General features: G+C 48.7%; 1 protein-coding gene across 4 annotated transcripts in view; it reads right to left on the bottom strand.

Moving 5' to 3' along the window:
- DPF3 (double PHD fingers 3) overlaps positions 1-16,004 on the bottom strand; it is a 241,609-nt gene that overhangs the window by 79,026 nt on the left and 146,579 nt on the right. For all 4 annotated transcript variants that reach the window (XR_015556157.1, XR_015556158.1, XM_087448284.1 and 1 more), the window contains one exon: positions 12,565-12,643. Coding sequence is in view for 2 of the 4 variants with exons in the window: in XM_087448284.1 (XP_087304410.1) it covers positions 12,565-12,643 (79 nt within the window). In the remaining 2 variants the exon portion in view is untranslated. The remainder of the gene's footprint in view (positions 1-12,564; positions 12,644-16,004) is intronic.

Below are 16,004 nucleotides of genomic sequence, written 5' to 3'. Positions count from 1 at the left end.
GCATGCCCCCCACTCCAACCCTACCACACTCACTCCTTTCCGGGGAGGGCAGTGAGTAGGGGGAGGAGGAAAGGGAGGAGGGAGAATCAGGGGCAGTTTGTGTGAACAAAGCCGGCTGCAGCAGACAGCAGAATCCTTCCTGCCGGGGAGAAGCGGCCGCCTTCCCCACTGATAACTTAATGACTCTGGCACATTTTCATCAGCCCAACTTGGAGCACGCAGTGGGTATCTGAGCCAGTGGTTTCCGAGAGACTGAAAGCAGTGCCTGAAAGCAATTACGGGATGAGCGTCCAGGAGACAAAGCCTGGGCCTTGGGAGTCACCGAGCAGCATCTCATTCCCAGCTCGACCCCGTGGCACTTACATACAACCCTGAGGACGCCACTTCCCTCTCTCTGCGGCTCAACATCCTCATCTGTACAATCGACCCAGCAGCACCTGTCATCTGCCAGTGCCTCCAAGGCATCATACTTACAGACCATCAGGCAGGCACACATTCTGACACTGAATCGCAATACAGCTCCCGAGGTAAGGATTATCGTCCCATTTCACAGATGAGGAAACTGAGTCTGAGGGAGTTGAAGTAACTCACTAAATGGCAGAGCCGGGATTGGAACTCAGGTCTGACTCTGAAGCATGTGACTGAAAGATGCACTAGTTATTCCCCACCCGCCACAAATCCGAGTGCCTGGGGCTGACCTCCATGGCCTCTTGCCCTCTGCTTCTGGTGGAGTTTGGCCAGTGGGAGGCACTGCCAGGAGAAAAGAGAAGCCTGGGCAGTGTGCTGGTACAGGGGCTCCCCCCGCCCCTCCACAGCTCCGGCCCTCCCTGGGAACCATGAGTCCTCCCCCTGCTCCTTGGGACTCAGGATGGGGAGGGCTCCCCGTCTCCCCTGTCGGTACCTTTATCCTGCCCACACCTCCATAATCATCCTGTCAGCAAACTCTTTTCCATTCAGCCCTTCTGAGTAAAATCCTATGTCCAGCTGGTCCTGGGACAGATACAACAGGGGACATTTTGACAGGAGAATTATACCCTACCAGACTGGTTCATAGACACTGGGGCTCCCCACACTCTCCCGACAACCCTCTGTCTTCTCTCTGCAGAACCATCTGGGGGATGGAGGAACACCTACAACCAATCCCCAGATGGGAAGAAGCCCCAAGTGAGAAAAGCCTGCATGAGTCAGCTTGAGACGAAACCAGAGGATGCTTCCAAAAGCCACCGGCTCAGACTTTGCGTACTCAGGGTCAATGTTAATCCCTACGACTATTTTAAATGCCCAGGCTTTTCTCAAGAGCCAATAATGGCTCCACTGCGCTCAAGTGATAAAAGCGGTGGCTTCAAGATTGGCCCAGGTCCCGCAACGTTTGGGTATCAGGAAGCTCCTCCCGGGCAGGTCCAGGTGGCTGCCCCTCCCCCGCCCTCGAGCCTGGAGGACCCCAGCTTGGGTGAACCTGGGGTCAGGCCCCGGCTCTGATACTAACCCACTGTGCACCCCTGGACAAATCCCACAGCTTCCTGGGCCTTGGTTTCCCCATCTGTAAAACACGGGCCTTGGATCACAAGATCTCTAAGGCCTTCTAAGCATTTCACAACTCGCTCTTTTTGCCGCATCCTCGGAGGCCTGTGCGCCTCTTGAAGCGATTATTCCCTCAACTGTGATAGAAAAAGAACGTAGGCTCCCAGCCAGAGCATCCACCCAGGGCGGCCTACGCCCCCCTTCCCAGCCCCCTAAGCCCGGTCTGCAGCTGCCTTCCTGTGGCTTCACGTCTCCTTCCAGGCCACTTTGATGCTTATTTTAAATTGAATTCTGGATAGAAACGCAGGGGGCTGGCGTAGGGGTGGGGTGTAACATCCTGATCTTTCAGAGCCACATTCCTTGGTGCCTGGCACTGACCCATGTTTTAGGAGTGAGCCCAGAGCCAGGATCCATCAAATGCCGGTGATCCACAAGCCCTGTGTCTTCATCAAGGGAGGGCATTCTGCTTATTTCAGGAATTTACTGGATGTGAATGTGACTCCCGGTTAAAAAAAACAAAACAAAACAGGAAGAATGGAGATAAGCAATATGCCTTTCATTTCAAAATACTATATAACCTCATTCTAGATCCCTAGAAGAGAAATGCAGAAACTCCCAAAACCAAAACATTCACTGTGTTGGTGGAACTCTTTCCCGCCCTGCTGAGAAGCAGCGTAACAGAATTCTGGTGAACTTGGGGTCAGCCTTCCTGGGTCAGCTAATTGGCCTAGTCACCTGGGGCAAGTTAAACTCCCCAATCCTCAGTTTCCTTGTCTGTAAATTGGGGCTAATAATAATTTGTACCTCATATGGGTTTGTGAGAACTAAATGAGGCCATCTTCCTAAAGTTCTCAGCACACTGCTTGATATACAGCAAATGTTCAACAGACATTAGCTCTTGTTGATGATTCATTTAACTTTATCAGATTGCTTCCTGGTCCCTGACAATTCCAGCAGCCTGTGCACAGAACACAACTGGGGGCCCAACTGAGGTGTGAAATAAACACTCTTTCTTCACTTGGCATAAAGAAAATAAATATTTATTGAGTGTATCTATGAACCGGGCAGTGAGCTAATTGTTTTTATACACAGGATTATTGAACCTCTTGAAAATCCTCTAAGGTTAATCTTATTGTCCTCCCTTGACAGAAAAAGAAACTGAGGCTCAGAGAGGTTTTGTGATTTGCCCAAGGTCATGGCTAGCAAGTGATGTAGCAAAGATCCAAATCCTGTGCTTCTGACTCGAGAACCATCTTCTACTGATCATCATCCCTAGTAGAGACAGTATCTTTGGTTCCCTTTTCTAGTGAGTCCTACATTAGCATGTCTTTAGCTAGCTTAAAGAGTAAAATATAATTCTTTTTCTAATCCTATGATAAAAGTAATTTAAATAGTAAATATAATTGTCAACATTTCTGGGGAAGATAAACAGAGAAAGGTAAAAAGTCAGACCCTTTACTGCAGCCCCCAAACATTTGGGAATCTGACCACCATGTTTTCTCTCAGGATCTCTGGGTGAATATCTGACATAAATGCTGCCTCAGATCCAGAGCAGGCTTTACCTGTGAGTCCTAACCTACCTAGTGTGTCTCATTGACCCTGACCTGAGCTAGGCCCCCATCCACCTACAACATTGGTGTAAGTTCCTCATTCCTCTGGGGAAACAAATGTCCATTAGCACCTGTTAGCCGTCTCTGCCTGGATGTCCTGACATTCTCACAAACTCACATGTCAAAGTTTCATCACTCCCCAAAATTACCTCCTCCTCCAGAATATTCCAGTTAAGCCTCCCTCATGTCTCCACGACCCAAGCTCAAGACTTCAAGAGTCATGTTGTCACCTCCCTTTCTCTTGTACCTCACATCTTGTCCATCCTCTGCCAGGTTCTGTGGATTTTTCTTTCATGAAGTCTTTCTTGTTTGCCCCGTCCACTTTGTTCCTGCTGTCACCATCATCCAGACTTCTAGCTGACTGGAAAAGGCTCCTCTCAGCCGTCAGGTTTCAGGCTCTGTCCCCTGAACAGCTAATCCTACAGATTAACCTTTCCAGAGATGTCTCCAGGATCATCACGATTCACCGCTGACTATCCAGGCCAACTTCTAAGCAATTCAGTTGGTGTTCCCAGCATCCTTGTCCAACTCTATGCCCCCACAACCTCCCTACCCTAGTGCTCTGCTTTGGGCACACTGGTCTATCTTCTGTCTTGGTATGTGCATCCCACATTCACCAACATTTTGGGAGCAAACACTGCTTGCTAGGTCTGGGATGCAAGTTGAATACAACATAGTCCTGCCCTCAGAAGGCTTCAAGTCCAGCTTAAAGAACAGACAAATAGACAAACTGTTATTATACAATGTGAGAGGTAGCCCACTCAAAGGTATATGCGAGGCAAGACAGATTCCAGGAAGAGGTGAGTGACTGGGAGAGGGGGTGATTACAGGGGAGAGAGAGAGAGATTGCTGACTGGGATCAAATCCTAGCTCTGCCACTTACTCACTTTGTGATCTCAGGAAAGTTAATGAACCCCTCTTCTCCCCCGTTTCCATCTGTAATCATACCATCTATCTCACAGCACTTTTGCAAGAGTAAAGAATTAATATAGATGAAACTCATAGAACATTCCAGGCCCATAAGTCAACGAACTTGACATTACTATTATCACCTCGCCCCCAACTCCCACACATTCCCTTCCATCTCTGGAGACCAAAATCAACTCAATACACACTCACTGAAGACCTGTTGGCATCCTGGGGAAGCACCCTCTGACACACCAGCCCACCATGACCACTCCCTCCCCTGAATTCCTACAGTGCTCACTGTCTATTCAATGAAATACCTCCTGGCCGTGTGTTACCTCCTCATGTGATATCAGCCTTATCTTTCCAAATATAGTGGAGACAGAGGAAATAAGGAAGAAATATTCATCAAGCACAAATCACGTGCAAATATTTTTACATACATTATCACACGGAGCTTTCCCAAGCATGTACCATCCCCACTCCACACCTGAGGATGCGGAGACTCCCAGCAGCAAAATGACTTTCTCAAAGTCCCAGATCACAAGCTGCAGAGACACAATTTGACCTCAGCCTTCTCCCTCCAAAGTTAGTGCACATTCTTCTTCCCCCAGCTCTTGCTCACCTGGGCCACACTGGCCTTGCTCCTCCTTCCCTACCCTCCCCCACAACTTGAATAAGAGAAATCCAAGTCTGTGCACGAGGCCCTTTGACCTCACAATCCTGCTTCTAGGAAATAATAAAAGCATTACGCAAAGATATAGCTGCAATATTGCTTTTAATAGTGAACAAATTTTAAACTGTCTAAACATTCAACAAGTGGAACACTGATGGAGCAAACCGGGGCATGTCCATATAGTGGAACGCCATATAGCGCTAAAATGTCCATATAAAAATGTCTTTATTGACATGGAAAGATGTTCCTCATGTATTGTTGAGTGAAGGGAGGGAGTAAAATGGTATGGATCATTTTGTACGTGTGTGTGTGTGTGTGTGTGTGTGTGTGTGTGTGTGTCTAGAGAGACAGAGACAGAGAATCCTAAAATAGTATACAACAAAACAAAATGTAAGTTATCTCTGAGGAGTAAGATTATCAGTGATTTTTATTTTTCCCTTTTTGCATATCTGTAATTTCTGGTTTTTCTGCAATGAATGTATACTAATTCCATAGAAAAAATTATTTTAAAAAAGAAAAAGATCTTCTACAAATGTTAATATCTGCCCTATTATTGGTCATCCACACCTTAATAGAAAGTATTTGCCATGAAGTTTGCATCAAGTAACAGCTAGCTGAGAACAAGGCTCTGATGGGATGAGGAAGTAATTCAAGAGGGTGTGAGTTACAGCCCAGAAAAGAGAGGTGCCGGGCAGGGCAGGCAGCAGGAGCAAAGGAGGAAGAGAAATGCAGGGATGACGGTATCAGAGAGAAACTTCAGCCTCTCTCCAGCCCTGCCTCTGGCCGGCCCTGCTGGGATACTGCAACCTGTGTCCATGAAGCGACGGCATTTGAATATTTAAACAGACCCAGCTTTGCCATAACAAACACACTCAGTCTCCAGGGATCAATCCCATGCCACAGGCCCTGTTCCACAAATCACGTTTCTGGGGCATGAAGCCTCTCCCGCCCTCCCCCACCGCACCCCATGAAAAGACCTGCAAGATAATAGAGGCGACAACTGAGTGATGAGCCCGGCTTCCCTTCAGCGACAAGGGCAGCCAGCCTGAAGGCCGTGTTATTGGCTTTTCCACTGCAGCTCGAAGCTAAAAGCACATGAGCCTTAGAGAATGTGGGGCCTTAATGCCCTCAAAAAAATTTTTTAATAAGACTGCAGTAGTCATCTGAGTCTCCCTTTGCACTCAGGTGTGGGGGAAACCAGAGTAATTTTAAGGAGGTTGAGGTCATGACGACTTTCTGGGCCTGCCTTGGGTGACAGCTGTGTCTGTCCCACACTCCAATCCACTCATCCCACGGCTCCTCTCAGCCCCAGCATAGCAGATTTCTCGTGACATCCCCCAGTCCAAATCTTGTCTCCTGGGTGCAGGGCCTCGTAGTTAGGCCACTGCCTGGAAGAGAGGAGGCCACGGTGTGGGGAAGGGGTGCCGACTGGGGAGGTCTTGAGACTCGAGAAAGGAGCCCCCTCATTAACAACTGAGGAAAGTCGTGCCACAGCCATTGAGGGTAGAACCAGAACACCCCAAACTCTGCTTTTAGCCCCATACCCTTCTCTTCCAGTATGCCACCACCAAGAGGAGCAAGGAGGGACTGCAGACCCTATTCTGACCACCCCAGCTGGACAGTTACACCCTCACTGGATTTCTAGAAGGGAGGCAACACTGTAAAGTGGTCCTGTTTACAGTCACGGGCTACACAGTTGAAAATACACATCTGTGGGGTGAGGGTAGAGAACAAAGTTCTCACTGATACAGAGGTTAAGGTGAGAGGACTCGCTCCTGATGTAAGAATATCAGACATGACTCAGAGGTGAGTCTCACTCCTAGGAGGGCTTCAATCATGTCTATTTGCCTTTTGTCACTAATCCACCCTAATGTCTCAGTTTAGGGGTGGGGGAGGTATGATTTCAATAGATTTAAATTGAAAAGCCTCAAAATTATATAATCCATTCCATTCCACTTCAATTATAATTACTATCCTACTCCAGCTTGCCGACCTGACACCTAGAAGCTGTCTGTCAACAGTGGACACGGCTTCACATCATAAATAAGGTGTGTGCGCTTATTAGTTCACTTTTTTTTTTTTTGATGAGGAAGATTGGCCCTGAGCTAACATCTGCTGCCAATCTTCCTCTTTTTGCTTGAGGAGGGCAGTCCCTGAGCTAATATCTGTGCCAATCATCCTCTACTTTGTATATGGGATGCCGCTACAGCATGGCTTGATGAGCAGTGTTTAGGTTCACGCCCGGGATCTAAACCCACGAACCCCAAGCCACTGAAGCGGAGTGCACGAACTTAACTGCTATGCCACTGGGCCAGCCCAAATTCACTTTTAAAGCATGTTTTTTCCTCAGCTCTTATGAGAACCAAACTCCAGGGTAGGAGGGCATATTTAACCAGCAGTCTATGTGGAGATGTCCCGGGGTGTCTTGGCTCTGGAGCTGGAGAAACCAGGGTTGATGTCCCAGATTCAGCATTAACCAGCTCTGTGACCTTGGACAAGTCCCTTTACCTCTCTGAGCCTCAGTTTCTCCACAGTAATGTGAGGTCAACTGTCCCAGCCTCTCAAGGTTAGTGTGAGGATTTCCAGAAACAACGTATGTAAAATACTTAGCACAGTGCTCTGCACACTGTAAGCAGCCATTAGCAGGAGTTATCACCATGATCAGGAAAGCTGGGAATGAAAGATAAGCATTGGTGAGGCTGTGGAGAAACTGGAACACTGTGCACTGCTGGTGGGAAGGCAAAACAGTGCAGCCACTATGGAAAACAATATGGAGGCTCCTCAGAAAATTAAAACTAGAACTACCATGTGATCCAGCAATCCCACTTCTGAGTATTTATCCAAAAGAACTGAAATCAGGATCTCAAAGAGATCTCAGCTCTCCTATGTTCATGACAGCATTATTCACAATATTCAAGATGTGGAAACAACCTAAATGTCCATTAATGGAGGAACTGATAAAGAAAATGTGGTATACACATACAATGGAATACTAGTCATCCTTAAAAAAGAAGGAAATTCTTCGATATACAATAACATGGATGAAGCTTGAGAACATTATGCTAAGTGAAACAAGCAAGTCACAAAAAGACAAATACTGCATGATTCCACTTATATGAGGTATTTAAAACAGTCAAATTCATAGCATCAAAGAGTGGAATGGTGGTTGCCAGAGGCTGGTAGGGAGTGGGAGATAGGAAATTGCTAACCAACGGGCATAAAGTTTCAGTCAAGCAAGATGAATAAACTCCGGAGATCTGCTGTACGACATTGTACCTATGTTCAATGATAAATATTGCACACTGAAAAATTTGTTAAGAGGGTAGATCTCATGTTAAGTGTTCTTTCTACAGTAAAACAAAATCAAAATTAACAAAATTTTTTTTTAAAAACTGGGAAGGAAATAAAAACTTCATAGATCACTTCCATTGTGCCCAGCAAAAGGGCGGATGGCTGCTTTGCTCCTCCCTAGATGGCTAATGCTTAGAGACAAAATGTTCTCCCACTCCCTGAGTACCACCCCATCACCACCAGCTCCTTTCCTATGATGCCCTTTGAACAAAGAAAATGGAAACGTGGATCTCTCATCAGGAGTCTGCCCCAGTGATGCTAACAGAAAACACAGGGTTGGGAGCAGTTAGGAAAAGAAGAGGCCTACTCCTGAAATAATTTTTAAAACATTCCAATAGCCCAAACCCAAGGATTGCTCTCACGCATCCATCTATCTCCAGTGACCATCCCATCTACAAAAGGGGGCTAATGATACTATTCGGATTTAAAGCTATTAAGTAAACTAAAGTCAAGTGCTGGATTGCTGAGTTTTATCTGGGACTGCTGAGTTTTATATCAATGCGCAAAGAATTGGAAAGGAAAGATTCTACAGAGACCAACTAAAACAATGATGCAAGCCAGCGGCACTCTGCCTGGAGAATTCCTGGAGACTCTAGAACTTCCAGATGTAAAAAGCAGGGAATAATATAAGGGCTGAGCAGTCAGAGGCCAGAAGCCTTCGAATTTGAATGAAGTAGACCAGTCATTCTCAAAAGTCAATATTCTTAACTGTCCTCTAGGAGCTCTCAAAAAATGCAGGTTCCTGGGCCTGCTCCCAGTGGTTCTGAGACAGGAGGTCTGGGGTGAGGCCTGGGAATCCACATTTTAATAAACATCTACGTTATCTCTGTGCATGTGGTCCAGGTCCACACCTGGACAAACACTGACAGCCTTGCCCACAAAGGCAGACTCAGTTGCCTTGTTTGTGGGTAACACTTTTCCTCTAGCAAGAGATTGAAAGGGAAGAAACAGAACTTTAATCCTTAAGCTTGGTAAACTTTCAGGATAATTTAATAGAGATTGGTTACTTCCTGGAAAATGAAGTATTCATCTATACGCACACATCATGGATTGGGTAAAAAGTAAATTATGTTCAAATGATTTAATATTTCTCTGAGATGGAATAAATTCAATGGCTGAGTGAAAAGCAACAAGCAAACCATCTATCACCTGAAGTTAGCAGCTAAGATAATATTTCAACCACCCATCTTGAAAGGGAAACTTGGACCAAGAACATAATAGGACAACTGTATTTAGGAATATATACCAGGAAGGGTTAAATACAATTGCATCTGAAAAATAGCTATTACTACCCCACATAAACCCAGAAAGAGGTGGTGGGGTCCACAGTGGCCTAATATTTTCATAAATAACTCAAAAGATGGAGTGGGGATTATGCAAATCAAACCACAGATGATACAAAAATGGCAGGGATTGTGAATCTATGGAGAATAAAATTTAACTACTGGGCAATGTCTTTAAATTTGCCTTTATTGAATCTTGTATATTGAAGTCACATATTATTGTATCTATTTATTGAGACTCAATAGGGCTGGATGCAGAGTGATTTATGGAAGAAGGAATAATCAAATGCATAAGTAGAGAAGAGCACACACCTGGAGAGGCATTAGCCTGGGGTCAGGACAGGTGCCACATGGGAATTTGTTGAGATGGTGCACAGCGCAACGGGCTGGCCAAATACTTCTATGCTCTACCGACATGGGTTGTGTTAAGAGCCGATGTGTAAAATAAAGAAGGAAATGTGTCTGCTACTCTTTGAGCCACTTGGCCTTGGTGCTACTTCCAATGGGAGTCCCGAGCTTAACTCTAACCCTGGAAGTGAATTCAGAGCAAGCTGTTGCAGAAATTATGGGATGTGGCCCTGGGTAAGCCAAGAATCCAAGGGGATGTTCAGAGGGCCTCCATAATAGACAAAACGCTGAATGTGCCTATTTGTTGGGAAAAAGATGTGCAAAAGACAAAGGGGCCTGGAGGAGAGAAAAATTTCAGCTCCTATTAAGGAAAAACAATCATTCAAAGCACAGTTGGAATCAGGGAAGAAAGGGCAGCTTATGGTAACAGCATCCCTGGGGACATTCAAGGAGGTGACCAGACACCTCTCTACTTAGGATGCATTAGAGATTATTAAAAGCATTCCTTGCTCAGTTCGGGGGTGGAGGGTGGGCCTCATGACCTCTCCAAAGGTCATTCCTATCCCAAAGGATCACATGTCTGAAGGGCACCAGATAAAAATAAAGTCTATTAATCACTGAGCTGCCACACAATTTCCTAAGAGAGCCAGGAGAGAGAAGGGCAATCTACGGTGGACCTTGATCCGCCGAGGGAGGAAAAGGGAGGCAGCGCCTGTGGGGGCAGAGCCAAGAAATCAGCCACTGAGACTTCCAGAAAGCCAACATCAGGCCCCCGATTAGGCCTCCCAAGCACCACAGCGTAAACAGGAGGAGGAAGAGACCCTGTGGGGAGTGGAACAGGAAATGGTGAAGAGCATTGAGAGCCCCTCAACAAAGCCACAGGAGCTGGGGGGAGTGCGTGTGACGCAAGCACTTTGCACAGAATGAGGGGAGCAAGGCAAGAGAGGGACACACACAAAGGGTGCTTCATGGAGATAACACGTAAGGAGGCAGAGGCAGCCGTCAGAGACAAAGGAGTGAAGAGATGAACTGAGGGGTGGGAGAAGGGCACATGGGTGTGCCCTTCTGGGAATATATGGAATTGTGATTGGCTGAGAATCCAATGAAAGCTGTAGAGCTAGAGCAAAAAGTAATCCCACTGGCTATGGTGGCAGAAAATCACATAAAAATAAAGTTTTTTTTAAAGCAATTGAGGGCCGGCCCCGTGGCTTGGTGGTTAAGTGAGCGCGCTCCGCTGCTGGCGGCCCGGGTTCGGATCCCGGGCTCGCACCGACGCGCTGCTTCTCCGGCCATGCTGAGGCCGCGTCCCACATACAGCAACTAGAAGGATGTGCAGCTATGACACACAACTATCTACTGGGGCTTTGGGGGGAAAAAATAAATAAATAAAATCTTTAAAGCAATTGAGTGGCAATGCCCCAGTTCCAAAGCAGGTGTTGACATTCTTGATAGCTGGGGCACAGCTGGAAAGCCTGCTCTGTGGGGGTCTGAAGGACCCTTTCCAGCCCAGAACCAGTCTCCCAAGAGCTAGCATGCTTGGGCTTTTAGGCATCAGAACAAAACTGAACCTCATCCAGGAAGCAAGACCCAGACAGAAGCAGGCACCTCCTGGTATCGCCAAGAGGAATTGGACCCCATGCCCTGTTCCCTCCTCATCCTGAACAGGAATTGCTTTGGGATGGAGATGTTACCTGCAGGAGTCGGCTCAGGAGTGTCATCTGCACGGTGTATTAAGCAGCCAAATGGGGGTCATGGAGTTTGAATTCTTCTAGCAAAATGTTCTCCAACCAGCTGTCACCCCACCGAGCACAGAACAACTTTTTGCAATCAAAAGAGGCCAGTGAAGAGGGAGGAAAACGCACCAGCCCCACCGTATTTCCTGTGCCCCATCTCCCCCGGCTCTCTCCCTGCTTGCACGGAGACTGCAGACACTGGCGGGGCGGCCAGAGGGACCACCGTGCCAGGGCCCTGCCTCAGTCATTTGCTGCCATTCTCTCTGCAGCCCCTTCTCTCCCTTGGCAGAGCTCTGCGTCCTCAGAGAGGAGAAGACGGGAAGAGAAGATGGTTAGGGAGAGCAGTTTCGAGGGCCTCCCTTGCCATGAAATGAGCAGATGGCAACCGATACAGTGAGAAGATAACTGGGGCCAGGATTTTAGACCCACCACCCAATGCTTGGGTAGGTGAGAGAGACAACAGCTCACTGGAGCTGACCGCAATCACTCGGAAAGCTGAAGGTTTCTGGAGGTCCAGCCACTGCCACTGCTCCCTGCTGCTCTCTCCCTCAGCACCCCCCAGCTCTGTCTGCGGACCCTAAACCCAGGAGCCAGGCAGTCGCTTGTCCAAAAGATGTTTCTGAAGCAGCAAGGAAGTCTGGAGATGGATCGAGGGCCATTTACTAAACTAAGTCATCGTCAGAGAAAGATTCATAACGTGCCCTACCTCGGACAGGAGAGAGAGAGAGAGAGAAGGAAATTAAAGGGAAGCAAACGAGAAGCCACAGGGCCTAAGCACCTTTGTCAGAGGATTTTGAGTTATGCTTTTGTTTGTAACTCTCTGAAATAGAGAAAGAAAGAGAGGATGAATCCCAGAGAGAGGGAAAGAGAGAGAGCTGGAGGAAAGCCACAGAGGAGGGCGCTGCCAGACGGGGGAGTGAAGAGGGGAGGCCTGCCCAGCCTGCTCTCCCTCACGCAGAAGTGCAGGCCAGGAGCAGCAGCTAGAGGAGGTGGTGACAGCGGCGAGGGGGAGGCATGCGAGCTGGGGGTGCGGGCCCAAGAGGAGGAGCCTGCGAGCCCGGGGCTGGGGGCTGACAGCCAGGGATGCACACAGAAGGGTGGGGCAGGGACAGGAAGGCGGCATCGCCTGTACTTACTGTCGCAGACGTAAGGTTTGTCGTGGTCTTCCTGAGAGGCCGCGTCGTGCCTCCTCCTGCCACCTGCAGAGCCACGGGCCTGGGGAGACATTGGGGCATCGGGATGCTTGTTACTCTGATTGTCACTACAGTTTTGGAGCACGTACTCTGTGAGGCCCTGAGTGCTTCACCTGCATCTCCTCATTCAAGCTTCACCATGTTTGTACCAATTCCAACCCCTTTCACAGGCCAGGAAACTGAAGCCCAGAGAGGTTAGGTAACTTGCTCCAAATCACTCAGCCACTCACCTGTATCATCTCATTAAATCTTCACAGCTCCAAGAGGGAGGCACTGCTACTAGCTCCATTTTACAGATCAGGAGACTGAGGCACCAGAGAGGTTAAGTAGCTTGCCCTGGGTCACTTGGCTACTAAATGCAGAGCCAGGACACCAACTCGGGATGATCTGACTGCAAAGCCTGTATCTACCGAACTCCCGTACTCTACTGTTGCCACTAGACCTCTTCCTCTGACTCCTTAGCCTTCGAGCTTCGTTGACCCCGTGTGAAGATGCCAGCCCTGCTCTCCTCAGCTGACCAGATGACCAGCATGTTGGGAGCAATTCCTGACAGGGGCAAGAAGCACAACTGCAGTCATGACCTCAGGCTCCTATGTTCACACTCCCCTCACTCCAGTCTCTCAAGAGCCAGCCAGGCCTGGCATCGGGGCCCAGGGCATGAGCCCGGGCATGTGGGGAGCTCCCCTCCCCGCTGCTCAGGCTACTGCATAGGAATGGGCTGCAGCTAAGGCCTCCATGTGTGGTCTGCCTTAGGCCTCTAGCAGTGACAGAGACCTTAACACCTCACCGTCCCCGGGGGCTGGACTCCTGAAACCACCACCCTGTGTGCATCTCCAGAAAGAGCCAGCATAACCTGGGGTGGGGGTGGGATGAGCTCTACCTCCAAGGATAGAAGAGACCAGGCAGAGAGGGAGCTGGCAGCTCTGCAGCCCTGGGACAGTGGCTACAAGAGCTCGGCAAGGTTTATTTTTAAACCTTTGTAAGTCCCACACCAGTCACGTGGGTAACACCCTAGCCTCCTCCAGGTCACTCTCCTGTAACGAGCAGCAGTAAACCCTCAACCCAGGAAAGGGCCTGCTGGGGTCTTTGGGGACAGAGAGGAAGGTGCAGCAGATGAGAAATAAAACATGGCAGCAACCTGGGATGCAAGGAAAAGAGGACAATCCCAGGGGCCTGGCCTGGAAAAGCGGCCCTGGGGACTTCACAGTCGAAAGGCCTGCGATGCTCACACACACACACACACACACACACACACACACAAACACACACTCTCTCTCTCTCACACATACTCATTGGGGATTTCACAGTGGAAAGGCCTGTACCCCAGGCCCGCGATGCTCAGCCACTCTCACAAAACACACACACTTCACAATCAACACCACCTGCCAAGCTACCACCTCTGCCACCTCCTCAGCTTGTCTCTCTCCAAAACAAATCACAAAATTCCACCTCCCTCCTTCCCTCCCTCCCACCGGTCTCTCTCTCTCTTTGCCTCCCTGCCCCCCACCGCTGCACACACGACAGCCAGCAGCCCCCTCCTCTCGCCCTCATTACTCAGACTTGACCCCAAGAGGGAGCTGTGAGGCGCTGGCAGTCACCCCAGGCACTGACAGGCCTCCCCGCCTGCCCACACGCCCGGGGTGGTCACCCTCAGCTGCCCTCACCCCCCCTCGCCCCCTCCGTGAAGCCAGGGACAGCTTGACGTGTGCAGCCCGCAGCCCTGTCACAGCCGCCTTGGAGCAGGTGAAAGCAAGTCAAGCAGAATGTCGGAGGCAACGGCAGAGCGGGGAAGGGGCTCTGCGAGACTAAAAATACCGCCTGGGAGAGGAGGAGGAGGAGACGGTGGAACTGGAAGCAGGCAGGCTTCTAGGGGAGCAGCCAGCGGGAAGCGGAGGGCCCTGCCGAGAGCCAGGGCTTCATCTCACTCTGCAGGGTTGACCCGCAGGGGGACTGTGTGCTACCCCCGCTCCCTGCACCTCAGTTTCCTCGACTGCAAAATGGGGAGCATGGCCATAGGGCACTGAGGGGACAAGCATGAGATTCTTCCCGTGGCAGTACCACTTAGAGTCTCCTGGACTATCTCAGGCTTGGAAACTCGGAATCCTACTTGTCATCTCAAATGTCACCTCCTCAGAGAAGCCCTCCCTGACCAATGATGTCCACACATACCCTCTCCATCATTCTCTTTCTCCTACCCTGCTCTACGTTTCATCCTAGCACGTAGCATTGTCTGACATGTTATAGGTGTGTTGTGTACTTGTTGGTTTTCTGTCTTCCCCACATAAGGATAGAAAACATGTCTCTTTGGGCCACCACCATACTTGGAACCTGGCACAGGGCCAGCCACTTAAGACGCACTTAATAAACGTTTGCTGAATAAATGAATCAATCAATCAGTTGTTCGGTCAGTAAGTCAATCATGTTTGCTTCTTCTCATTCATTCTCTATATCCAAGTGCTATTGTTTCTTCTTTCAAAGGCCATCTTTGGTTTTGCATTTCCCTTCTATTTCACATCTTAATCCAGGAGCTCATCAATTAACCCCTGAACTGCTCAAAGAACCACCAGCTGGGGTTCTACCCATGCACTGCCCTCTGCAATCCACCCTGCATGACTCCCAGGACAATGAGATGAAAGGAGTGAAGGACAGGAATCTGTGGTCCTTCATTCATTTACCCATTCAGTCACTGCCATCTTAAACCCACTCAACACATCCAGGGACAACCTAGTGCCAATCCCATCAGGTTCACCTCACACTCATTCTACGTCCGCCACTGTTTTTATTGAGCCCTGTCATGGACCAGCCTCTCCTCTGCCCATCCACATCTGATCCATGCTTTAGCCCCACCAACATCCCACTCCTCCAAGAATCTTCCTCTTGCCACATTGAGGTGTAAAAAGAGCATCAGCTTTAAAGTCAGACAGACATACATTTAAACACCAGCTATGTGTCTTACACCAGCTATGTTTCTTTGGAGAAGTTACTTCTCTAAGCATTCATTTTCTCAACTGAAAAATAGGCCTAGCAACACCTTTATTGCAGAGTTGCTGAAAAGGCTGGAGCTGAGGGTGTGTGAAACCACAGAGGACAGCACTGTGTCTACAGGAAGTGTTCAATACGTTATTTCCCCTCTTTGCCCAAGTTGATCTCTTTCTCTCTCCTCTAAACTCTTATTGCCTTTTGTTAGTGCACAGTCAGAAGACTGCTGCTTTCTAATTGTATCATGGCTATTAGTATTTTCTCCTCAATTTAATTCCAAGGTCTTTGAGGGCAAAGATGGCACTTCACATTTTATTATGAACCCCCAACACTTGGCACTGTGCTGGGCACACAGCATCCACATATTAGCTCAGTTCATTCCTACAATACCCTCTGAGTTAAAC

Source organism: Ceratotherium simum, chromosome 24 (assembly GCF_057802395.1).
Source record: "Ceratotherium simum simum isolate JZ-2026a chromosome 24, ASM5780239v1, whole genome shotgun sequence".
Lineage (NCBI taxonomy): Eukaryota > Metazoa > Chordata > Mammalia > Perissodactyla > Rhinocerotidae > Ceratotherium > Ceratotherium simum.
The sequence above is the reverse complement of the archived record's forward strand: the minus strand, read 5'-3'. Positions and strand labels throughout refer to the sequence as shown.